Below are 26,310 nucleotides of genomic sequence, written 5' to 3'. Positions count from 1 at the left end.
CTTTTAAATACAACATATTGTTTAAATATACTATATTTAATTATAAAAAATGTTATAATGTACTAAATAATGATTTTCTAATAAATAAAAATAAATGTTTAAGGTTAATTGAAAAGTAAAAAGTCAAAAATGTATTTGAAAAGCTATTCGATTTAATTTTGGTAATTTATTTCAAGGCTGTTTCTAATTTTGAACTATTAAATTCACTATAATTTTTGCATATAGATCTTTGACAAACATTCAACTATTATATCAAAATAACTTAAGAATTATATAGTAATTTAAATTATAGAGACAAAAAAAATATATTTTTAAATAAAATAGCAGACAGCATTTGATCAAATACATAAAAAAAAGTTATATAAAAGTTTTTATTTTTAGTATTAAATTATCACAGAACATAAAGATTATATTTTAGACTTTATTGTATCGTGCTGAACAAATATGGTAATTATTCCATAATGCTTAAAATTAATTATAATTACTTAAATAAGTTAAATGAATGCTGCAGTAAATAGATATATATGTATATAAATAATATTTATATAACAAAATATTTATAAAAAAATTTATAATATATATATTTTTTTATGAAATGATCAAATATCAGAGTCTCGTATACTATTAAATTATTTTATTATTTTGTATACTTTAATTATATCTAAATTGTATAGTAATTATAAATATTTATATTATACCAAATAGTTTTGCAAAAATTTAAAATATTAGACTTAAAGGAATTTTAGCAATAAAACATTATTAATTTTAATTAATAATTTAATACCTAATCATTATACTTTATTCTACTTTATAATATTATATTCCTTTTCTATTTCTTTTAATTTATACATTTTTCTCCCTATAGAATAATTATTTTATAACGAAATTCTACCTTTAGTAACTATCTATATTTTTTATTATGACAGTATTTTTAAAATGTAACACATTTTTTTTATAGTATTGTAATCTTGAGATATCTTTTTAATTTTTAAAGTTAAGGGAATATCCAGCAATTTTTTGTGACAAAAAGTTCAACTAAAATAAAATTGGGATGTTCTGATGTATCAATCATTAAAACTAGTCCAGCAAGATCTTAGAATTTTCATAGACGAAAAAAAACGTATATGATGGTAAAAACAATACTTTCTCAGCTTCGCATCAAAGCTAAACGTGAATTTTAACATAAATGATGACCCGCTAAAATTAAGGCAGGACTCTCACCAGAACACTCTCTATCAAGTTCTGTAAGTTATCTATGATCTCAAGTATTTCCCTGTAGGCCATATCCCCTTTAATAACCATTCCCTTGTCACTTCACCACCACAGAATAATTCCTGTGATCAATCAATAATCATGTCTATTCAATTTTCCTTTCAATTAAAAATATGTGCTCAAATAATAATTGAAATAGTTTTTTATAACTTTTTTTTCTTATTTTTAGCTTATTAAATAAAATATTTTAGAATAATTACATTACGGATCTATAATATTTTTGAAATAATGGGTATCGCATAATTTTATAAAATAACCACGACAAAAAACAAATAACCATAAAAAAATTATGGACTCGTCTCCGAAATTTATTGCAATAAAATATAAATTTAATAAAGGGTGGTTATAATTTCAACAAAATTAATGAAAATATATATTTATAAAAAATAAAACTAGTTTTTAAAAATGATTAAAAAGAAGATAATCTTTAATATATTCCGGTCTGTTTTTAGATTGACTTTCTGGATTTGCACATGAGACAGATTCCACCTGTTGATTTGTAGTTTCACTACTTTCTACGATATCTGTGTAAAGATTGTTGACCATATCTTCTACGTCAAATGCAAAATTGTCATTTTTATCTACCTTGATCTGTGATTCTGTTTGAATATCCGTTTTATTATTTTGGCTATATAAATTTGTATAACTGCTTTGGTTGCAAATATATTCTGTAAAAATTAAACAATGAAATGTAATATGAAAAGGATTGTTAAAGTGTTTATATTTGTGTATACACGGGCTATAATATTCATTACAAAGCCTTTTATAATTCATTATATAGCTAAAATTACTAACCAGTCCGTGGGAATTTCTTTAGATTTATAAAATATTTTATTATTGAATTATTCTTACACGATATGATTATAAATTATGCTACGCGATACTTAATAACTCTATATTTAACAGGTCACAAGAATAGAAATGTGAAAAATTGAAAGAGAATAGCATAACGCTACGTTGAAATTTAGTCGAATGAATAATCATAAGTGTTATTATGTTCAAATATGCAGCAGTCTCAATAAACCTGTCTCCCCTTAATTAAAAAATGTTTGAACTTTTAACCTTTTTTTAGTACAACTTACAAGTTTGATATTGTTATCATTAAATAGAAAATTTTATGAGGATTTCAAAAATTATGTTGATTAGATTGATATGAGATTAGGAATTTATTTAATTACTTTAAAAATTATGAAAAAAGCTCAAAATTTCGTTGAAATTACTATTTTAACTTCGATGCAAAGTTGAGAAGGTATTAATTTTACCATGATTTTTTTTTTTTTGTGTGTACCTTTAACTACTTTTTCTCAGTTCTAACCGAACCGATATTTTTCAACAATATATAAAAAGATCACAAATCGTATCTAGTCAAAAACTTTTCCCTAAAAAATTGAAAATATCTCCCTCGTTTCCCATAAATGGAGGAAATTTTAAAAAATTACAAATTTAAAAATGGCTAATTTTTGACATTTTTTCATATTTTTTTACTTAAAACTATCATAACTTTTTTAAAAACGGCCAAATCGATATAATTTTTTTTTAATTGATTCAAGATTTGGTATATTTTTTTATAAATTTGCCACTTTACCAGCCTACGGAGGGATTCAAAATGACAACTTTTTTACAAAAAATTTACTTTTTCTTAAAAAAACTTTAAAAAATATTTAGAACTATATTCTGTTATGTCCTATAGTATTCTATAATATACGAAAATTCAGAAATATTCCATGCCTACTTTTATCGATTATGATGTGTTATTAAATTTTATTTTGACCTATATTTTTATGGTTTTTATATTTCTTTATTTATACTCATATCTTACTAATTAGTAACAATATAAAAAACGGTAGTACAATGGGGTTGCGGCACAGAATGGAAGTGGGATAGTTGAGACAAGTATAGATGATATCTGACAGTGATTAAAACCACTATTATAAGAAACGCTTCGATGCAAATCTGTAGATAGTGTTTAATTTTAAGATATTGGTGAATGATTAAAAAAGCAACATCAACTCTTATTTCCTTAATTAATTCCAGATTAGTGGTTCTTTGATTTAAAAATATAATAAATGAATAAATACTGATTATAGTAATTAAATTTAGTATAAGATGGATGTTCAATAATTTAATATTGTAATTTATACGAAAAAATATATAATAGTTGTATATTTCTTTACTTTTTATGCGTATAAAAATAAAAATAAAAATTTAAAGGGCTTGATACAATACTTTTCAATAAAAACTATTTGTTACTTGTAATGTTTCAGCCAAACCAGAGGGCCTACTATTTACCCATTGCATAGGGGAACACTGGACAGTGACCTAGTAGCCGAACCAAGCGAGAATAGTACTCGTTGACGGAGCTACTAGGTTTTAATTTAAAAAAAAAAAAACAAATGTTAATAAAAATGAGGGAAAAGTATGGAGAGAAAAAAAAACGTAGGCTATGTATAATATAATAATATTTAATTATTTAAGATTTATATACATATATCATTTAAGAATATATTCATAAAAAGAAGAAAGGGAAGGGAGAAGAACATAAAGAAGGTGCTATTAGACATTATGAAGGGGTACAAGAAGGGATTTTATGTATACTTGTCGTTGAGTTCTTGAGGAGTGACGGCCCACCACAGGCTATAGTTCGCGCATCACACCATCGTGGACATCTCGACGTTTATTTAAAAAAATAAAACGAAGAACAAAAAAACTATCAATACTATACATCTAATGCACACACCACTAAGTGATAATATTTAAAACAAAAAAACTAGTATAAATTCTGCAACATTACATACTTACGAATAAATACACTGTACTACCAAAAACTGAGAAAAAATCAAAAGTATACTTTTCTGTTTCAACTTTTCACGCTGTTTTCAAATCTGAAATTACACTTTTCCTATTACTTTTAAATTTTTATATAATTACTAACTAGTAAAAAATGAGCATTTAGTATCATCTATATTCTCAAATATACCACGTCAACACTGTGTCACGACTACACTGTGCTACAGTATTTTTGCATTATGTTATACAATGACTCAGAATAAATGGAACTAAAACTGACAGTAAATAGGTTTCAATCTTGGCTCATGCACACAAAATGGTAATATTTTAGGGGATCTAAATCTGATTTCATATAAAATCGAACATAATAAAGTAAATATTTTCTTTTTAATCAAATAATTATCTTCAAATCGAATAAACTCATTTAATAATTATACGTTTATAGATGAGGAAATTACTTTAAAATGCGTATTGTTCAATCCAAGCGATGTTAATAAGGTTTACATCGCGATCAACTAAGTTTCATATGATAACGTAAAAATTTTAATTAAAATTTTCAAGTTGCTTTGAAAACTTACCAATAATGTTATCATGAATGAAATTCTTATTTCTATTGACATAAAAAAATGATAAATCATAAGTCTTATATACAATATTATATAGTTCCTTAAATTTTTTCAGTTCCGTTATGTAGGCTTTAACTTCTTGAGAATATTGTTCAATTATTGAAAATATTGAATCAGAGTTCGTTCCAATGATTTTATGACTCATGTCATTAATAATTGTACATTCAAATTTATTACTTTTTAGAAATGAATGTATACCATTTATAGTACTTTTAAAAATAAAACTGTTGTCTATATTCTCATGTTTAAAGCAATCAATAACATTTTCTAAACCTCTGAATAATGAATTAAGCATTTTTTCTGGACCATATTTAAACATTTTCAGATGAATTATAAGATTTAAATTATTTATAATTTCTTCACCAATAATAACTAATTTTTTAAAATTTATATCTTTTTTTTGTATAATTCTCTCATCAACAGATATCGATAAATTATAAGCAAACTGAATAAAAAATCGTACGAGTAAGAATAAAGGTTTTATAGAAGCAGCCATTACTAATTCTTGGAATGTAATCATATTTCGAGAATTAAAACTGTACAACATATATTGAAAAACATCGGTTAAGTTTAAAAACGATTCATCGGGACATTTAAATTTAACACGTGCATATCTCAATAAATCTAATTTTTTTTTACTTTCTATTGAAGTAAATTGTTTATCTTGATTGTCTACCGTGAAAGGTTTGTGGTCTACGTTATGATTCAATAAATCAAAGAATATCAAGTTCTTAGGATTAAAGTCATTATATTTTTTTGAGATAAGAGAAGAGAGTAATGCATTGTAAATTATATTATAGTTTTTAAATCGGTTTTTTAATTGTTCTGAAATTTTTGGCAAATCTTTAATGTTATATTTACCTGATTTGTTGTAGTCGGGACATTTTATAAAATGTTCATCAAGAGTCACATTTGTGCATTTTTTGTTAATATATTCATTTAGGTCGTCAACTATTGTTCTATGATGTAATTGATAACCTCTGAGAACGTTCGAAAGATTTTGATTATATTTTCCAGAGCAATTTCTAGTTATAAAATTTAATGAACCTGAAACATTGTTCAAGTATAAATTAATAGACATCAAATCATGTGCTGTTGAACGTTTACTGAACGGCCGTAATGCATCCAACATAGCCATAATGATTTCCCCGTGTGTTTTTAAAGCTGCGCCATAGGTATTTAAGTCTTCTAATTCAACTGCTTGAATATTGTTTCGTTGTTCAAGATTTAATAAATATTTTTCATTGTGGTTAAAGAAATTTAACATGTATTTTGAAAAATTGCAGTGAAGTTCTAATTTAGTCAATCCGATACAAGAACTTAATGATTTCAATAGTATGAATAATATAATTATATTCATACTTAACGTTAAAATTATACACGATAAATTTTTATTACTAAAAGCGTTAGCATAACTGATTCTATCTGTATATATTCAGTGTGTAATTTGTTTTCTAATTATAATTTATCTTTATGTTTCAAGTATTAAATTTATTTCCACAAAGATATTCAAACAATTCATTAATTTATCGTTGAAAGATGTTAAAAAAAAAAAAAAATTAAATTAATCATAAACAGATTATTTTTAAAAGAACTATTTAGTGGTTTAGTTTTGTACATCTTTAAATGAAAATTATTCATATTGCGATATTGTATTATTTTATACATAAAATTTATTGTGCATATATTTAAACTTTATCATTTACAAGAATTTTATTAAATCATTTCTTATGAATCAATACACATTTAAACATAGTTTTAAAGAATATTTTTTATTTTAAAAAATTATTTAAAAAAAATATATATCTTTATTTTGTTACGTAATTTTTCGGGCGTCAAGACGCCGAATTTAATCACTGCATTTATGATTTTAGGAATAAATGAAATTAAATATATAAGCAGTTATAATATAACTAAGAAAATTTGTTAATTTATGAACAAAAAAACATACATGCAAAAAAAATTAAAAAAAAAATCACGTTTTCGTAGTTGTTTAAAATTTTTATTTGGAAAGGATTCATAATTCGAAAAAAACTCAAATGACCTTTTTTATAGAAGATATCACGGTGATTAATATTACTTCTGTATAATTAAAATTTAAGACACTGGAAAAGTATAACTGAAAACTATGTCATTTTTTTGAAAAAATTAAGAGAACCTGATTTTTCTTATTTTTACGAAAAAATATTAATTTTACAAAAAAATAATATATTACCTTATTTTTTGTTCACATTAAGTTCTATAAAAATTGTTCTATATGTTTTTGGCAAAACTTCAAAAATAAAGAGCGTACACTCAAAAAAAGATAATCCACCCCATTTTTGAAGAACTTCAACCCCTTTGAGGCACGTGAAGGGGTTGACTTATTGTACTCAAATTTTACCAGTTTCATTTTTTCAGTAAACCTAACGAAATTTTGAGCCCATGACTCTGAATTTATGAAATTTAAAAATAAGGACCACCCTAATATATATATAGATATATATATTTATTTGTAATATAAATATATAATGGGAAATCGTTTTATTTAAAAAAAAAAAAGTATTTCGAATGAAAGAAATTTATAAATAGTATTTATCATAAAAAATTGTATTGAACCATACATTTTTGAAAAAGTTATAGCATTATAAAGTTAAAAATATAAAATAAAATTTTTTTACAAAAATCTTATTTTTTTAATAATTTTGATGTTAGTTTTCACTAGAAAATAAACTAAAGTTTGAAATTTTTCTTTTTCATATTATAGTATATTACATAAGTTTTAATTTAATATATATATAAAGTCGTCAGTATTTTCGGGACATTTTTAAAAATGAAGTTAAAAAAGTTCTACTTTCTATATGAATTTTAAAATTTGAACCCTACTGCATAAAGGGAAATGGTCCTATTTAACAAAAAAAAGTATGTCACATAAATGAAGTATATTATTAGTAGTTATCACAAAAAAATTATAATGATCCATACATTTTTCAAAAAGTTAAATATAATAAAGATAAAAATGTAAAATATAAAATCGAGAATTTTAGCACAATAATAGTATTTAGTAGCCATTTTAACCGCGAGGACAAAATAAAGTCTGCACATTTTTTTTCCATAATAAAGTATATAACATTAGCTTTAATTTAAGATATATATAAAAATATTAATATTTCTAGAACACTTTCAAAGTTAAGTTGAAAAAGTTAATTTTTTGATAAAAATTTGTCATTTTGAAACATCCCCAGTGGGTAGTTAAAGGGTCAAAATTATACAAAAAATATACAAAATGATAGGTAAATACCTCATGTATCTATAAAAATAAAAAGTACATCTATTTGATAATTTTTAAAAAAATTATGGCAATTTTAAGTAAAATATGTTGAATAAATATCAAAAATTAGCGATTTTTAAATTAGTAATTTTTTTGGAGCTTTCCCCCATTTACGATGAACGAGGGAATTATTTCAATTTTTGGGGGTAATGTATTTGACTAGATACGATTTGTGATCTTTTGACAGAATAGAATTAGAAAAGAGATTAGAAATCAACGCAAAAAAGTGATCTATAATAGTATATTTTTGACTATGATGAAAATGTTTTGTAGACCAATGTTATTTATTCATAATTAACTAAAAATTGTTTTCTTCTGGTTGTTGTATCAAACCCTTTAATTTTTATACACGCTAGCATAAAAAGTAACGATATAAACAATTACTGAATAATTTTTTGGTAATTTCAGCGTAAGAATTACAATATTAAATTATTGATTATCAATTTCATACCAAATTTAATGACTATAATTAGTATTTATTCTTATATTATACGTATAAATCAAAGGCCTACTAATCGGGTTATTATTTAGGAAAATAATTTGATCATACTTTTAGAATAATCCTATGATTTTTTAAAATTATACATTATCTACAGATTTGCATTGAAGCGTTTCTTATGATAGTTATTTTAATTATTATCAGATATCATCTAAATTTGTCCAAATTTGGCACGACCAGTGCTATAATTTTTTTTTTTCATTTTTGTTTATGTTATAGAATGTCTTAGTATAAATGATAATAAAATTAACAGTAACTAGTTTTCAATCTAGCCTCATGCGCACAAAATGGTAATATTTTAAGTAATCTATATCTTTTTTCAACCATTATTAATAATCAAACATTATAATTTAGATATTTTTTTTTAATTAAAAATCGAATTCAAATCAAAAAAACTCATTGATAATCATACGATTATAGATGAGAAGATTACTTTAAATGCCTATTGATCAATCCAAGCGATGTTAAAAAAGTTTACAACGCAATTAACTAAGTTTCATGTAATTACTTAAAAATGTTATGTGTTCACGCTACCACAATGAAGCAGCTCACAATAAACATAAAATATGTTTAATATGAATGCATGTTGCATTATAATTCAAATGACTAGGTTTTAAGTGATCATCTAAAAATATTACTAAAAATTTCCAAGTCACTTTGATAACTTACCAATAATATCATCAACAATAAAATTCTTATTTCTACTGACATAAAGATATTTAAAAAAATAAGTCTCGTGCACAATTATAAATAGTTGCTTAAATTTTTTTAATTCTGTTACATAAAAAGAAACTTTTCGGGAATATTGTTCGATTGTTGAAAATATCGAATCATAGTTCGTTCCATTGATATTTTGACTCATGTCATTACCAATTGTATAATCTAATTTATTACTCTTTAACAATGCAGAAACAGCTACTATGATACTTTTTAATTTTAAACTATTGTCTGCTATCTTATACTTATAGCGAGCAACAATTTCTTTTAAAACATCCAATAATGTATTAAGCAGGTTTTCTGGACCACCTATGAACATTTTATGATGAATTATAATATTTAAACTCTTTATAATTTCTACACCAACATCAACTAATTTTTCAAAATTTACATATTTTTTTTGCATAATTCTTTCATTAAAGGATTTTGATAAATTATTAGTAAACTGACTAAAAGTTCGTGCGAGTGCAATTAAAGGTTTTATAGATGCAGCTATTACTAATTCTTGGAATGTAAGCATATTTTGGCCTTTGAAACTATACAACATATATTGGAAAACATCGGTTAAGTTTAAAAACGATTCATCAGGACATTTAAATTTAACACGTGCATATCTCAATAAATCTAAATTTTTTTTACTTTCTATTGAAGTATTTTGTTTATCATGATTGTCTATCGTGATAAGTTTGTTGTCTACGTTATGATTCAACAGATCAAAAAATAGTAAGTTCTTAGGATTAAAGTCATTATATTTTGTTGAGTTAAGAGAAGAGAGTAATGCATTGAAAATCTCATTTTTATTAACCATTAGGGTCGTATTATTAGTATTATAGTTTTTAAATCGGTTTTTTAATTGTTCAGAAATTTTTGGCAAATCTTTAATATTATATATACCTGATTTGTTATAATCGGGACATTTTATAAAATCTTCATCAACAGTCACATTTGTGCATTTTTTGTTAATATATTCATTTAGGTCGTCAACTATTGTTCTATGATGTAATTGATAACCTCTGAGAACGTTCGAAAGATTTTGATTATATTTTCCAGAGCAATTTCTAGTTATAAAATTTAATGAACCTGAAACATTGTTCAAATATAAATTAATAGCCATCAAATCATTTGCTGTAGAATCTGTACTGAATGTCCGCAATGCATCTAACATAGCCATAATGATTTCCCCGTGTGTCTTTAAAGCTGCGCCATAGGTATTTAAGTCTTCTAATTCAACTGGTTGAATATTGTTTCGTTTTTCAAGATGTAATAAGTATTTTTCATTATGCTTAAAGAAATTTAACATGTATTTTGAAAAATTGCAGTGAAGTTCTAAATAAGACAATCCAACACAAAAACTTATTGACTTTATTAGTATGATCAATGCTAATAAATCCATATTTAACGCTTTAAATAAGTTAACACTAAATTTCCTTTACGATATGACTTAGCAAAACTGATACTTTGTGTATAAATATAGTGTTTAGTTTGTTTTCTAATAATAATTTTTCATTTTTCATTTTTTATTATTTTCTTAGTATTAATACATTTAAAAGAAAATCAAACAACTTATTATTTTATCATTGAATTATGTATGTAGCTAAACAAAGAAATAATAAAATTATTCATAAATAGAATACTTTTAAAAGAACAATGGAGTACTCAATTTTATAAATTTCTAAATCAAAATTATTCTTATTATGATATTGTATTATTTTTTATACATAAATACTTATCATGTATATAAGTAGGGTAATATTGGGATTACTAGGCCCCACGCCTCAACCTCTAACCCGCCAATGATTTGAAGGGTGGGCGTGGTCTGGGGTAGGGTCGTGTCATACAGTGGGCGTGGCCTCTCGATGGTGGGGGTAAGGAGAATGCGTGACTTTGTTTTGGTGGGGAAAACGGAGGCATGGTTTTCAGTAATTTGTTAATATTTTTCTTTTTTTTTTAAACTTTTATATATATATATAAAATAAATATAAACTTATTATTATAAACTTGTAGGATTTAAAATTCAATAAAATATAATATTTTTATTTTACACAATTTTGTCATATTTATCTACACTTTATGTCTTTGTGCATAATGAATATTAAATATAAGTCTGTAGTACTAAGCAATACAAAGCAAATTTAGTATACGCTATAATAATTGTAGCAGGTTGTATGTATGTTATGTAGTAGGCTGTTTATAAAAGTAGTAGGGACACTGTGTCGGTTTACCAAACAGCGTATCCTGGAATCGTATAAACTCGATTTAACAAGTCTGAACATATTAAAACCTGTCTGAACGCATTCAAATCCCTGTTCATCCTATTTTAACCCTGTTTGCCTGTGTTTACAATTGTTTGTAACATATCTATCGGTAACAATTAGACTAATTATTGCTATTGGGTTTAAATTAGTTAATAATTTCACCGTGGTGTATATATTTTTTTTTTTTTTTTTTTTATTTTAAATATAAACGGACGTAAGTCCTTAACAAATATATTAAGCGTATACACGTATCAATAATACAATGAGGTCATAGAAATGACTAATTACAAACAAATTACATTATACATTTGTAAGTAATAATATATATAAGAACAAAAAAAAGTTAAATAGTAACATAGAAAGACTTAAGATGAGACATGCTAAACAAAATCAAAGGTAATAGAATTACCTGCAGCCATAAGGATATTAGAAGGACAGTTTTTCATATAATTTGTTTTAAAAGGGACGGGATAAAATAAATCACTGAATCTTGTATTATTATGGTTTATTTTAAAACGGATGAGGGAAAGGAGTTCTTCACAGTCTATATTTCCTAAGAGCAAATTATGTAACAATTTCGATAGTAATAAAGTGCGTCTAGTTTTTAATGGAGAAAGATTAATGAATGATAATATTGAGTCATAGGAACCGTGAGGTGGCCTATAAACATTAAAGTTAAAGGAGATGAAACGGAGGAAGTTATTTTGAACTGATTCGATTACATCAATCTGTTTAGAGGTATTATTAGTCCAAATTAATGGACAGTATTCTAGGTTAGAGCGAACTAGGGCACAGAATAAAACTTTTAGAGATAGAGGATCTCTGAATGATCCACAAGTTCGCTTGATAAATCCTAAGTTGCGCATTGCCTTATTAATTATCATTTCAGTATGGGCTGAAAAATTTAGTTTTGAGTCGAAGATGACGCCTAGGTCTTTAAAGGTGGTTAATAATTCAATATTAGAATTAGAAATAGAGTAGTTATAATCGATGATATTTTTGCTTAGGCTAAATCGCATAAATTTGCATTTCTCGGTATTTAATAACAGACGGTTGGCTGAGCACCAGTATTGAATGTTATTAATATCGGTTTGTAAGTCATCAGCATCGTCTTGATTATTAATTATTTTTACCAGTTTAAGATCGTCAGCGAAGAGAAAAATGCGGGATTTTTTTATGACATCCGGAATGTCGTTTATGAAAATATTAAAAAGTAGGGTAGACAGGTGATCACCTTGCGGGACCCCGGATGGTACATTAAATTTATCGGATTCAAAATTCAGATGTTTAACAACGATAATGCGGTTGGAAAGAAAAGAGCGAAACCAGGAAAGTAGAGGGTCAGAGAACCCAAACAGTTTTAATTTCATAAACAGTAGTTCATGGTTAACGCTATCAAACGCTTTTGACATATCAGTGTAAATTATATCGGTTTGAGAACGAGCAACGAAAGAGTCAAGTATTATTTGTTTAGTAATAGCAAGGTTACAATTAGCTGATCGCTTAGATATAAAACCATATTGATGTTGAGATAAAAATGCAGAACAATGTTTATTTATTTTATTAAAAATAAGTTTTGAAAAGAGTTTAGGAATAACTGATATTTTTGATATTGGCCGGTAGTTAGAGACAATTGTGGGATCGCCTTTTTTAAAAACCGGGTAAATAAAAGAGTTTTTCCATAAGTCGGGGAATATACCATTTTGGAGCGATAAGTTAAAAATATGTGTTAAAGTTGGTGTAAGTATAAATCTGCAATTGTAGAGGAAAAAGGCTGGAATGCTATCAGGACCAACGTTGTAATTGATAGAGAGAGTGGTAAGCTCATTTAAAACATCGACCTCAGTGAACAATATAGACGAAAAGGAAAATAAATTATAACTACTTAAGGAATTATTTAAACAAGGAGCAGAAATGGATAGATTGTCTGGCTTAGGGTAGTTTTTAAAGAAAAATTTAGCAAATAAGTTAACTATATCTTGCCCATTATCAGCTGACGTTGTATCGAGCGTAAGGAGACTTGGTATTGACTTATTATTTCTACGACTATTAACATATTTCCAGAAAGACTTAGGGTTTGATTTGACAGATAATTGGACTTTATTAATAAATTTTTTATAATCTAGTTTAGCAGTTCTCTTACATTTAGCCCTCAAATGGGAAAAGCTGTTATAATCAGATGGGTCATTAAATTTTTTATACAATGAATGAGCAATTTTTTTTTGTGATAATAATATTTTTAACTCAGTAGAATACCAAGGGGGAAAGCTGTTTGACGAAACACGCTTTTTCGGTACAAAGGTATTAATTGCTTCGTTTAAACAATTATATAAATGGTTAATTATTTCATTAAGATTAAAATTAATAGAAGCATTGCAAGGTAAATTATCGGCTAAAAATTTTACAATATCAATATAATTACAATGTTTAAAATCATAAAAATAATCTGTTGGCTTAAGTATGATAAATTGATTGTAATCTATAGTAACATTAAGAGCAGGGTGATGCATATCTAATGGTAATAATGGGTCGGGATCAGTAGAGACATTTAGGTGAACATTTGATAAGACTAGATCTAAAATTACATTATTTTTGTTAAGAATATAGTTAAACTGATTAAAGTTAAAATAAGACAACATATTTACAAAATAAGAATCTACTTGAGAAGTGCAATTTATTGGGAGCGATAAATGATTCCAGTGAATTGATGGTAGATTAAAATCACCTAATATTATAAATTTTGCAGATGGGTAGGCTGAGTATAGATTACTTAAAGCGGAGAAAACATTTTCGTACGTTATTAATGGGGAACAAGGGGGTATATAAACGCAGCCAATAATGAAAATTGTATCAGCCATTTGTAAATGCACGAAAACTGCTTCAATGCAATTAATAGAAGTATTTAAAATTTTACATTTAATTGTATTTTTTACTGCAATCAAGACGCCTCCACCATGAGAACGATCACTATTTAGAGGCGATCTATCACAACGGAAAATTATGTAATTAACAAAGTGTAATTCAGTGTTACATATATCAGGTGAAAGCCATGTTTCAGTAAAAGCAATAAGATCAAATAGAGAGGTATTGAGTGAGGGGATTAAATAGTTAATTTTAGAAACTATGCTCCTAATATTTTGATAGTAGAGTAGTAGGCTTGAATTAGTGACTAGTTTTTTTGAACCGCAGAGGAGATAATGGTCGGTTGACCCTTGTAGTATTTAATTGTCAGATTTGGCTCGCCTTTTGATATTCGCTCTCTCAACTGGTTGCGTAGATCGCGAAGGAGTTCTCGCTGATACGGTGATTTATCACTCGTAATTCTAATATCTTTAAGATTTTGATCGGATTTCAGGATGCGTGATAGACCGAGAATTTTAAATACCTCTGTGGCCGCTTGCAGTTCAACTTTCAATGGACGAGGCTTATTGTTAGGTTTACCTAAGCGGCTAATTTTTATGGGTTTTATATCAGTTCCGAGTTTATTGAAAATGTGTGTTATTGAATCAGTATCTGAGGTATTGTTCTGGCTAGATTGTTCGTGCACGTTAAAAACGATAATATTTTTAGAACGATTTTGACGGTCAATAAACTCAAAAAACATGTCGTGATTAGCATTAGACTTTGGAACAGCTGATTCCAATAGATCGACACGATTTTTGATAGCAGTCAAATCATTACGCAGCACACTGTTTTCATTTTTAACACTTGATAATTGAGAGAAGATATCTTGGAATTTTTTGTCAAAAGAGTTAAGTTTCTCATTTTGCTCATTGATCAGATCAATAAGTTTGGTTTGCTCCGCGCGTAGGTTATCGAGATGACTGATAATTAATTTTAAGTCAGGTTCATTAGTAGAGAGAGAAGAGAGATGTTTAGTAGAGTTGCCGACGGAAATAGCATTTTTAGATTTTTTTGCACAGTTAACACAAGACCATGATTTGTTCAAACTATTTAAATAGTCGAGATCATCTTGTTTTAACGAAACACAAGTAAGATGGTACAATTTCAAACAAGAGAAACATGTAATTGAGTCGTTTTGACCGCGTTTAATACTTACGGCACAAATATCACATAAACCCATGGTATGAAATTGATATAAAAATAGCGATAAGAGGTAATAATTGTTGAATACGTAAAGGAACACAGAGCATGAATAAATGGAGATAACACACGTGCGTACGCTGTGGCGGTTGACGAGTAATTATATAGCGCTATAATCGTTATAAGATTTTCTGTATAAACAGACGTTGCTTTAACTTGTTGGTAATGTGTTAAGTCCATATTTGTATGCTTTAAGAATGGCTGGTTCTCTCGCTACAATTGCTAAATTCTATAGCAAACAAACATTTGTTAAACCCAAACCTCAGAGTGAATTAATCGATTGCACTGATTAAGTTTTGAATTTCAATTCTCGTAAATTCGTTCAAATAGGATTGAATCCAAAATTTAACGTAACTATTCGTTTATTATCGTCAACCCGTTACATACTTATAACGATAGATTTCCTACAACGTATTTATACGTTGATGGGTAATATTCTGTCTCTAATTCTCGACCCAGTATCAAGACAAAGGATTATTTTACTCAAGGATGAATACGTCACACTCTCAAAGACTACGTTTCAAGGAGAGTCTTCGGTAGTCTTCAAATCACAAGCACAAGATGAATACCGGGTGTTACTCACCCGATCAGACATTTTAAAACTCAGCACTTAAGAATATTGTATCTTCGAGGCTATCAATCATAAGATGACTGTAATTCAGTCATTGGTTCTACAACAGTTGGAACAGATTGCTCAATATATGAAATCTCAGTATGAAGTAAATGTGGAAAACAAATGTTTGTTGATTAATGCGGTTTCGGATTATACGATTAGAAACAGTTTACCCAATAGCGATCTGAGCTACATAAGCCAAATAAAACAATTTGCGAGCCAGTAGTTGGAACAACGGTGGACGATGCTGGAAGAATATACTACAGAAATGGTGAGTTACATTTTTTTTTTCTAATTGAGTAGAACGTATTTAATAAATATATATCATTTTTTCAGTATTCTAACGGAGAAAACATATGCTCGACATTTTTTCGGTCGCTGGCAGATGATACAACAGATGCAAATATACAGTCGGAAACAATCATACCATCAAGTACAAACAATCAAGAAATACTAACAGTAGTTCTTAGTAATAGCTATCCGTCGTAAAACGACAAGTATCTAAAACATGTTGACACGGCACCGCCTTTTGCTCTAGGCTGGCGCTCACCCGTGTCTCTCTCGATATCAGCCGTCCAGCTATTAATATGACAATCGGTTGTCTCCCCGCCCTTGACACTGAGATAATGCCGCCGCCGAATATGGATTACTTATATTGCGTTCTGTTCCGTTTACGACGTACACCTTATTGGTTGACGATTTAAGTTTCCTTCTCGTCTGGTATTATTTTGCAATTATTAATCGTATTCACGTAATTACGGTCGCTCGGAATAAAAACATATTTAACACAAATACATATATATATATATATATAGTATACTTATACTTATCTGTATAAGGGTAATTCTAATTAAGCGGCGGAGTGTAACAAGTGTAACAAGTGTATTTAGTTTCTTTTCTCGTCCTATTGGACCACGCTATAAACTTAAATAAGTGCCGTTTCCGTCCAATCAGGATTACGTTATAATTCGTACCAAGTGCAGTTAGTTTGTTTTCGTCCTACTGGATTACGTATTAATGTATATAATTTATAAAAAAAATAAAAAAATAAACGTATGTTGCATTGGCAAAATAGTGCTATTATTATTAATACATACTTATACTGAGACAGAGTGATCTCATTTTTAACGGGATTTGTAATTAAAATATTAATGGATATAAAGACTATAAATACATTTAAAGAATAATGTTTAAAATAATGATAATTATCTAGGATTTTATTTCTCTAATAACATCATATAAAAAAACTATGTTTCTATAAAACTCAAATCATTTTTCTTCTTCTTAATTCTTTAGAAAGGTTAAAACATGGTCAAAATCCTAGCTGTATAATATCATATGCATGTAAAATACCGTAGGGTATTCTTAGAGTTTTGGTGGATAATACTTTATACATTACCATCAAAATGTGACATCTCATTACGTAACTATAGCTTAAATACTATGGCATACTTACACATACAACTATTGTACTGTACAGAAGAGAAAAAAAAGTTGTAGTATATAAATATATATATTTACAGATATGTACACGTATATACATATATTTTTTAGAAAAAATACAATTTCTTACTACATTATGTTACATTAAAAAAATGTATTAAAACTACTTATATACATGTATATTTACAAAAAATATTTTCAATTCTTGACGATATTTTTTTTTACAATGATAATAACTTAAAAACTATAGATCTTCCGGAGGTGGTATAGCATAATGCCCGTGGGCCAACGTGTCGATTCTATTGTCGAGCGTGTAGTGCTTATCATCGAAACGGTTAAGCGCCAACTTGGTTGTGCGTAAAGTGCGTTCCTCGTGCTCAAACGAACGGATTGACATGTTCTGTCGGTACGGTGTATAGGGTAACGATAATGTCGGTGGAGTTTCACCACCGCGTATCACTCCGATGACCGCACGGGTATTTTCTCCAGCCAATGCTCGTTTTCATGCATCGTCACCATCACCATCGTCTTTAAACAAACATCGTTTGTAATCGTCCAAAGACAGATGGTTCCGGACGACGTGTCCGCGGATCCCCTTTTGACTTTTTGAGTTCGCTGCCTTCCATGGCAAATGCGTAGCACTTTGATCGAAGTGCAGCGATGTCAAAGAGGGTGAGGCCACTGGTATCGTCTGAAAACAAGCCGGGCATCTTCTTTCTATCGGTGGAGTAGCAAGGGTGATCCTTGGGCAGGCTAGATGCGTCCACGTGCACCAGTAAATCGGGGCTATCAGCTAAATCCTGGTAGAAGTCACCTACTCTGAGCAGGTATATGAAGAAGTCTGAGAAAAATTAAAAAATATATAAATATTGTAAAAAAATATTTCTATTGTACTGTTGTACTGACCAGTATCCATATAAACCAATTCGATTGCACTGCCATAATGTGGTTTTAATACGTTGTAGAAGTACTTGTACATTAGTGTCTTGCTAATATCAAGCACTGCTAAACCAACGTATATAGGTTTGATATACTTGACCATCTTTGTGTCCATTATGACGGCGCACAACCTTTCACCGTATTTGATACAGACGTTGAAGGTTGGTTGGTTTACGAGCTTGCATAGACGTTCGGGACTGGAGATTAGCTCAATGCGAATGCGTTTTCACATGTTCTCCATTGTTTTCCCTATAAAATGTAAAAAATTATCGAATAACCCACTTTAGCATTGAGCGTGCATTTACCAAAGACGGCATTATTCATTAGTTTGAAAAATGCTATTTCAAAAGCTTTTGCCGCCTTTTTCCGCATTTCAGTGTTTAACTCAATGTATGGTTTCAACTAAGCACTTTGTGGAAACTCTAAAACGCGGTGCACCTGCAGTACAAATATTTATACTAGTATCATCGCTTATAGTTTATAGGTTAATTATACATACTTTATCGACTTGCAGTCCTTGTGCGATTGCCTGTTTTAAGTTGACATAGTGTACAACGTACCGCTGTTTAAGTTTCAAAGTGGCCATGAGTTTGGTCTCTTTGGAACCCGGCGGTACATCGTTGATAGGCAAGAACGGCAAGTCGTTGTGATCGCCATGCAGCTCATGTGGATACGATACGTCCACTTCATATATACGCCCCGTATTACCAGTGTCCGACAACGAATGGAGGTCAGCCAGAGGGTCTGCTCCTTTATACCATCGGACGCCACCGTACGGCATGGGCTGACTCATATCCCATCCGTAAATGTTATTGCCTGTATACATTAAACGTTTTTAAACCACCGCTCAATTATTGCGCGTTTATATATGCACGAATAGATTACTTACAGTCTTGGTACACGATCCATGAGTCTGGTTTTGACGGATCGTAATCAGGTGTCTTAGAATTGTTGGCCTTTGCATTGTGCTTGACGGACTGCACTAGCCCACCATNGTGCTTGACGGCCTGCACTAGCCCACCACGAATGCCCTGTTCCACCATCAGTAGCATGTCGTAGTCGTTCAAGAGCTCCAGCTTCATCCTGGTGTATTTCAACATACAATCGAAGCTAAATACGGGTGCAGTGTAATAGTGCGCCGGGTCCAAATTGTATGTTGACGTACAGATGTCGCGGAAGTTCTCAAACACATCAGCCAACAACAACACGTCGATCTTAAGATATAAGCCGCTGTACTCACCGAGGGTTGTGCAGTCGAAACGGTTCCACACCTCCGTGGCATGCCTATAGTCGTCGTAAATTTTTCATATTCATACATTGACAAACAAACCATTCATATACGAATTTAAACCAATTTCAAAGAAATTCTCAATTAGTAATTCATTTATTAATTGCTATTATAAAACTTGACTATAGAATATTCAATGATACAATGCATGCAATATTTAATATATTTTTTTTAATGATCTATCTAATAAAATTAACAATAAACACTAAAGGGTTTTATCTAAAGAGCCTTATTTCTCTGTAGCTACATTCTAAATGATTGTATTTTAAGTGTATTGAAAAAATGCAAATATTTATGTATTCTATTTTTTTAATTTTTAAATGCATGTTTTTAAGATAACTCTATAAAAAATTTACATGTATATGACACTAGTCAGATAAATATTATGACCATTTCACAGGCCTATAAACTTTATCTTCCATTGGATAACTCACTAACTAATAATTCGGTTACTATTTTAGTGTGGTGAAAATAGCTACCGTATTCAAAAATATGCTATTTTTGTGATAAAATTCTTGGTTTTCTATTTTATTTTATTATAAGGGGATTACACTGATCTTCATAAATATTACATCAATCTAATTGACATAGTATAAAAAGTTAAACATATTTAAATTTTTTTTGTTCCTTTTGAAGTCGAGAAAAATAACTTTAAAATTTGAAATAACTAAATTTCCATTTTTATTAAGTGAGGGATGCGACGTATGGTTTCTGAGACGGTAACACTTGGGTCTTTCACGCCTGTGGCACTAAATTTTTTCTTAATTCTTTTTTAGTTAGAAAAAAATGTTTAACTCATTTGATTTTTATCTCCTTTAGATTCAATAACTTCAATAAATATCATGGATACCATTACTGTAGTCTCCTCTCACGAGAAGAAATTCATATTAATATTATTTTATTATGTGGTTTTTTTTTGTAGCTATGTAGCTTTTTATTTTCTCAGCTCTCATTTGACCTACTTTTTTGGCAAATTTTTTTTTTTAATTAAACATTATCTACAGATTTGCATCGAAGCGTTTTTTACGATAGTGATTTTAATCATTGTCAGATATCATCTATACTTGTCCCATCTATGCCTCGATCCCACTGTACTACTGTTTTTTTAATATTGTATATTATATAAATTTAAAATTAGGTAAATGTGTCTAAAAATATTTCGAATATTAAGAGTGATGACTATTTTCTCATATTGTGTGTTGCATTACAAATTATGTAACTAGAATAGTTGAACAAATGTGCAAAATACGTGTGTTTTCGTAAATTAATAAAAGCCGAAAATTATATTTTTAGTTAATTAGATAATTAAATATAAGTATTTATTGAAAATTGTAGAAACAATTTTAAAAATCAACTACAAAACGTCAAAGCTTATTAATTTATAGACTAAAATTTCAGTATTCAATGACAAATGAAACAAAAGAAAACCAGTTTTTTTTTTGTGTCTGTTACCACTTTTTCTCAGCTCTCACCGAACCGATTTCTTTCTATGATACGTCAAAATATCACAAATCGTAACTAGTCGAAGACATTACCCTCAAAAATTTCTCTTGTTCCCCGTAAATAGGGGAAATCTAATTTTTTATATAGATGCATGATATCATTACCTTTTATTTGGTATATTTTTTTTATAAATCTGACCCTTTACTTGCCCATAGGAGGGGATTTAAACTGAATTTATAACTATGTAATGCTATAACTTATTAAAAAGTGTATGGATCAACACAATTTTTTTATGAGAAATAATATTTTTTAATAATCCTTTTTTCAAACTACATACTTTATCTTAATCAGAATTTTAATAAGGAAATAGCAGATCATGTAGCTTTTGGAATAATCCACTAATTTTTTTAAAATTAAAGACTATCTAAAGATTTGCATCGAATGTTTTTTAGTCATGTTTATAGTGATTTTAGTCACTGTCAGATATTATTATACTTGATCCAACTATGCTACTCACCACTGTGCCGTAACCCAGCACAGGGGCTGGGGTTTTTTTTTTTATTTAAAACTGCCATAACTTTTTGAAAACTGCATGTTTCAATACAATTTTGTTTTTATTAATATATTTTTAATCTGTCCCTTCACCTGCCCACAGGAGGATTCAAAATGACAACTTTTTCAAGTTAAATTTTGAAAGTGTTCCGGAAATAATGACACTAATGTCTAACTTTATTTTTCTTCATAGCAAAAATAGTTACCGTGTGCTATATTTGTCTTAAAATTTTTTATTTTGTATTTTATTTTGTTTTAAAATATCTTACTTTAGTAAGATTGGTAAGTTTTTGAGTTATAAAACATTTTTTAACTCTTTTGATTTTTATCTCATTTAGATTAAATAACTTCAATGAATATCATGGATTTCATACAGTAGTCTTCCCTCGTTTGAAGAAATTTCTTATTCATATTAAAGTTTTTTTACTATGCGATTTTTTTTTATGGCTCTCATTTATTTTCTTAGTTTTAACTTGACCAACTATTATTAACAATACATCAAATGATAATAATTATTTTGTTAAAGATATTATTTTATAAAATTGAAAAAATTTCGTCTTTATCAATTAAAAAGTTATTAGTCCATATCTTCATATAGTCAATTAAAATCTTTCAATTTTAATGTTTTTAAAATATTTATTGTCGAATTAGGTTTGATATAATAATAGGTTTCAATTACAAAATTAAATAATTTTACTTTGTAATTTATTAATTTTTCAACTATTTGTGTTTCTATTATTAAAAAAAAATGATTTTTAATTTTATATAAATTTTACAATGGATTTTCACAATTATTATAATACACTCAACTGAGAAGGTTTTTTCAACTATTTTTCGAAAATATATATTTTGACTTAAAGCTAGTATAGCTTTTTGAAAAATTTTTTTAAAAAGGAATTTATTTTGTTTTTTAATTTTGTGCATTTTTTGAAATCATGAAAAAGAGGTGGTGTACTACAACCCCTCACCAAAAAAATTTAATTTAAATCTTCTGTTATGCACATATTTCTTAATTATTCCAGATTTGTAGTTCTTTTATTTATGTGTATAATTTATATAAAATAATAAAAACCCAGCTCAGGGGGGTCGCGGCACAGTGGTGACGTGGCATAGTTGGATCAAGTATAATGATATCTGATAGTGATTAAAATCATTATCAAAATAAAACGCTTCGATGCAAATCTTTAGATAGTATTTAATTAAAAAAAATTGGTGTATTATTCCAAAAGCTACATGATCTACTAGTGCCTTATTAATATCCTGATTAAGATAAAGTATCTTGAATGAAAAAGGGATTGTAAAAAAATATTCTTTTTCATAAAAAAATTGTGTTGATCCATACACTTTTCAATAAGTTATAGCATTATAAAGTTAAAAATGTAAAAAATAAAATCAAGAATTTTCATACGAAATCAGCATTCGGTAGCCATTTTCACCACGAAGACAAGTCTAGAATTCAAATTTTTTTTTTCCATAATAAAGTACATTACATACATACAAATCTTTAATATAAAATTCATAAAAAAGTGTCAAACCTTCCGAAACATTTTCAAAAGTTAAGTTGAAAAAGTTAATTTTTTTAGAAAAAGTTGTTATTTTAAATCTCCCCCTGTTAAGTGTCAGATTTACAAAAAATATATAATATATGATAGATAAAGATATCAAGCATCTATAAAAAAATTATATTGATATGTTCATTTTTGAAAAAGTTACGGCAGTTTTTAGTAAAAAAAATTGAAAAAATTTCGAAAATTAGCAATTTTTAAATTTGTAATTTTTTTGTAGGTTTGCCCCATTTACGGGGAACGAGGGAAATTTTTTCAATTTTTGAGAGTAATGTCTTCAACTAGATACGATTTGTGATCTTTTGACAGAATAGAATTAGAAATGAGATTAGAAATCAACGCAAAAAAGTGATCTACAATAGTATATTTTTGACTATGATGAAAATATTTTGTAGACCAATGTTATTTATTCATAATTAACTAAAAATTGTTTTCTTCTGGTTGTTGTATCAAACCCTTTAATTTTTATACACGCTAGCATAAAAAGTAACGAAATATACAATTACTTACGATAATATTATCGTTGAAAGAAATACGTTTGGTGAGAGCTGAGTAAAAGTGGTAACAGTCACAAAAAAAAATAATAATAATAAAAAATAAAAAATAAAAAAAAAACACATCATAGTAAAACCAATACCTTCTCAGGTTCGCATTGAAGCTGAAATTGAAGAAATGTCGAAAATTAGCGATTTTTAAATTATACTTTTTTATTATACTTGTATGATTATTATATTTATTACTAGTCATATTATGTGTATTAGTACAATTTATTTCTTATCTCACAACACGCAGTGTCTAAAACATACCAACCAAGCTCCTCCTCGCGGTAAATGTAAATTAATTTTGTTGGCCTATCTGCACCTGTTTACATAGTGTAGCATTATTTGCAAAATTTTTATTTTAGTATGGAAATAAAAAACTTTATTGATGTCATCATTGAATTAAATTTTCTACAACTTCTCTTTGTTTTTATAAAAATATAGATATAAAAGAATAGATTCATAACTTTTTGAAAATTAAAATGGCAATAATACTAAATATTCAAGTGTATTTATGTATGTTTTTCGCATTTTTACATACTGAAGGAACACGTAATTCAAATGACAATGTGAAGACCATTCAAAATTTTCTAAGTCATCCAGGATGGAATAATATAAATGATGTAGAATTAATTAAGTATAGGAACAATCAGCATAAACTGAAAGATTTAATTGTTATACCTGTAACAATGTTAAATTGTGATAATTGCATACAGCAAATAATGCTATTCCTTGGATGTTCTTACGCTAATGATTTAGATTTAATAAACTATTCATTAAATAAATTTCAACAACATTGTTTTGAACTATTAGATTCTAGTTATGTTAGAGCGCACCATTGTACAATCACACTTTTAACGAAAATGATTGAAATTATTCCGATTGCAAAATGTATGAGAGGAGCTTTAGATGCAATAAAAAAATATCATACCGCTATCCGGAGCAGCGTAAAAAGAAAACGTTTTATTTTAAGCAGGTTACTAACAAATTTACAGGAAGAAGAAATATTATTGACTAGGTTGAGTACCAGTTTGCTTCCAATTAAGGATGTATTAGGATCTATCAACCAAATATTATTGTCGAGGAGTAATGAATTTAAAAAAGATAAGTCATTTTGTGAACTAAAACAATTGAATTTTGATTCATTGTGGCAAATATGGAATACAGAATTCAATACACCAATAGTTCAAAGAAAATTTCAAGAACTATTTATTTTTCTTAGTGATAAAATTAGTAATTTTATCCTAACAACAATCACGAAAAAATATTTTGAACTTGGATTTATATTTGATTCGAACACAAGTCAGACATTTTTATCTGTTAAACCATCAACCAGTGACAATCATGGTATAACTGTTTAAGCAATGTTACATTTATTTGAAATAATTTGTTGTTTTCATATTTAGATATCGCACAAAATCATTCTACAAATTTTACACAAAATACCAATTATGTAAATACGCAAGAAGCAATTCAAAAAAATGGTAAATTTTTCCTAATACTTGACAGTACGGTTAATTTTTAATCTAAATAAGTTTTAAATTGACCTTACAACCATTTTAATACGCCTAGATATTATAACATATCCTTCGATACAACATACGAATAATGTAGAGATACAGGAAGATATTAGACAAGAAAGTAATAATTTTATAATATTTTAAAATATTTTTTACATATTTGATCATTTGTGCCTAATTAATTGAAACTATATTAAAAATATCATTAATTTAAAAACTAAAAAACATTTAACACAAAAGCCACAAAAAATTACTGAAAATTCGCGGATACGTATTTTGGAGACAATGTTACCAATATCAACGCTAAAAACCCAGCACAGGGGGGTCGCGTCACAGTGGTGACGTAGCATAGTTGGATCAAGTATAATGATATCTGACAGTGATTAAAATCACTATCANGCACAGTGGTGACGTAGCATAGTTGGATCAAGTATAATGATATCTGACAGTGATTAAAATCACTATCAAAAAAAAACGCTTCGATGCAAATCTTTAGTTAGTGTTTAATTTTAAAAAATTGGTGGACTACTCCAAAAGCTTCACAGACTGCTAGTTCCTCATTAATATACTGATTAAGATAAAGTATGTCGAATGAAAAAGGGATTATTAAAAAATAGTATTTCCCATTAAAAAATTATATTGATCAATACACTTTTCAATAAGTTATAGCATTATAAAGTTAAAAATGTAAAAAATAAAATTGAGAATTTTCACACAATAATAGCATTTGGTAGCCATTTTCACCGTGAAGACAAAATAAAGTCCGAAATTTTTTTTTACATAATAAAGTAGATTACATTAGCTTTAATTTAATATATATATAAAAGTGTCAGACTTT

General features: G+C 27.8%; 2 protein-coding genes and 2 long non-coding RNA genes across 30 annotated transcripts in view; 2 read left to right on the top strand and 2 right to left on the bottom strand.

The window, feature by feature from the left end:
• Window positions 1-26,310, bottom strand: part of LOC126894396 (uncharacterized) — a 350,657-nt gene that overhangs the window by 250,855 nt on the left and 73,492 nt on the right. For 6 of the 27 annotated variants that reach the window (XR_007701393.1, XM_050665400.1, XM_050665394.1 and 3 more), the window contains exon 1: window positions 10,292-10,646. The exons of 4 other annotated variants lie outside the window; for them this stretch is intronic. Coding sequence is in view for 21 of the 23 variants with exons in the window: in XM_050665400.1 (XP_050521357.1) it covers window positions 10,292-10,604 (313 nt within the window). In the remaining 2 variants the exon portion in view is untranslated. Of the gene's footprint in view, window positions 1-1,640; window positions 1,941-4,071; window positions 4,155-5,546; window positions 6,118-9,163; window positions 10,647-26,310 lie in introns of those variants that run through there. 17 more of the 27 variants (XM_050665381.1, XM_050665372.1, XM_050665388.1 and 14 more) reach the window with 15 other exon arrangements.
• Window positions 397-2,355, top strand: LOC126894456 (uncharacterized). The gene is made up of 3 exons (XR_007701413.1): window positions 397-447; window positions 995-1,244; window positions 2,179-2,355. It is a non-coding gene; the product is annotated as an uncharacterized LOC126894456 (long non-coding RNA).
• On the bottom strand, window positions 17,709-19,559 carry LOC126894453 (uncharacterized). Its single transcript, XR_007701408.1, has 5 exons — window positions 19,455-19,559; window positions 19,065-19,381; window positions 18,871-19,003; window positions 18,533-18,814; window positions 17,709-18,467 (listed from the first exon to the last, which is right to left on the bottom strand). It is a non-coding gene; the product is annotated as an uncharacterized LOC126894453 (long non-coding RNA).
• Window positions 24,368-26,310, top strand: part of LOC126894418 (uncharacterized) — a 6,807-nt gene continuing 4,864 nt past the window's right edge. Inside the window, exons 1-3 of the mRNA XM_050665449.1 lie at window positions 24,368-25,299; window positions 25,359-25,436; window positions 25,525-25,593. Of these exons, the coding sequence (XP_050521406.1) occupies window positions 24,435-25,299; window positions 25,359-25,436; window positions 25,525-25,593 (1,012 nt within the window). The 5' untranslated portion in view covers window positions 24,368-24,434. The remainder of the gene's footprint in view (window positions 25,300-25,358; window positions 25,437-25,524; window positions 25,594-26,310) is intronic.

Source organism: Daktulosphaira vitifoliae, unplaced genomic scaffold, assembly GCF_025091365.1.
Source record: "Daktulosphaira vitifoliae isolate Bord-2020 unplaced genomic scaffold, ASM2509136v1 Scaffold_1, whole genome shotgun sequence".
In the NCBI taxonomy this organism is placed as follows: Eukaryota; Metazoa; Arthropoda; class Insecta; order Hemiptera; family Phylloxeridae; genus Daktulosphaira; species Daktulosphaira vitifoliae.
Note: the sequence above shows the minus strand (reverse complement) of the source record. Positions and strands in the feature narration are given on the sequence as shown.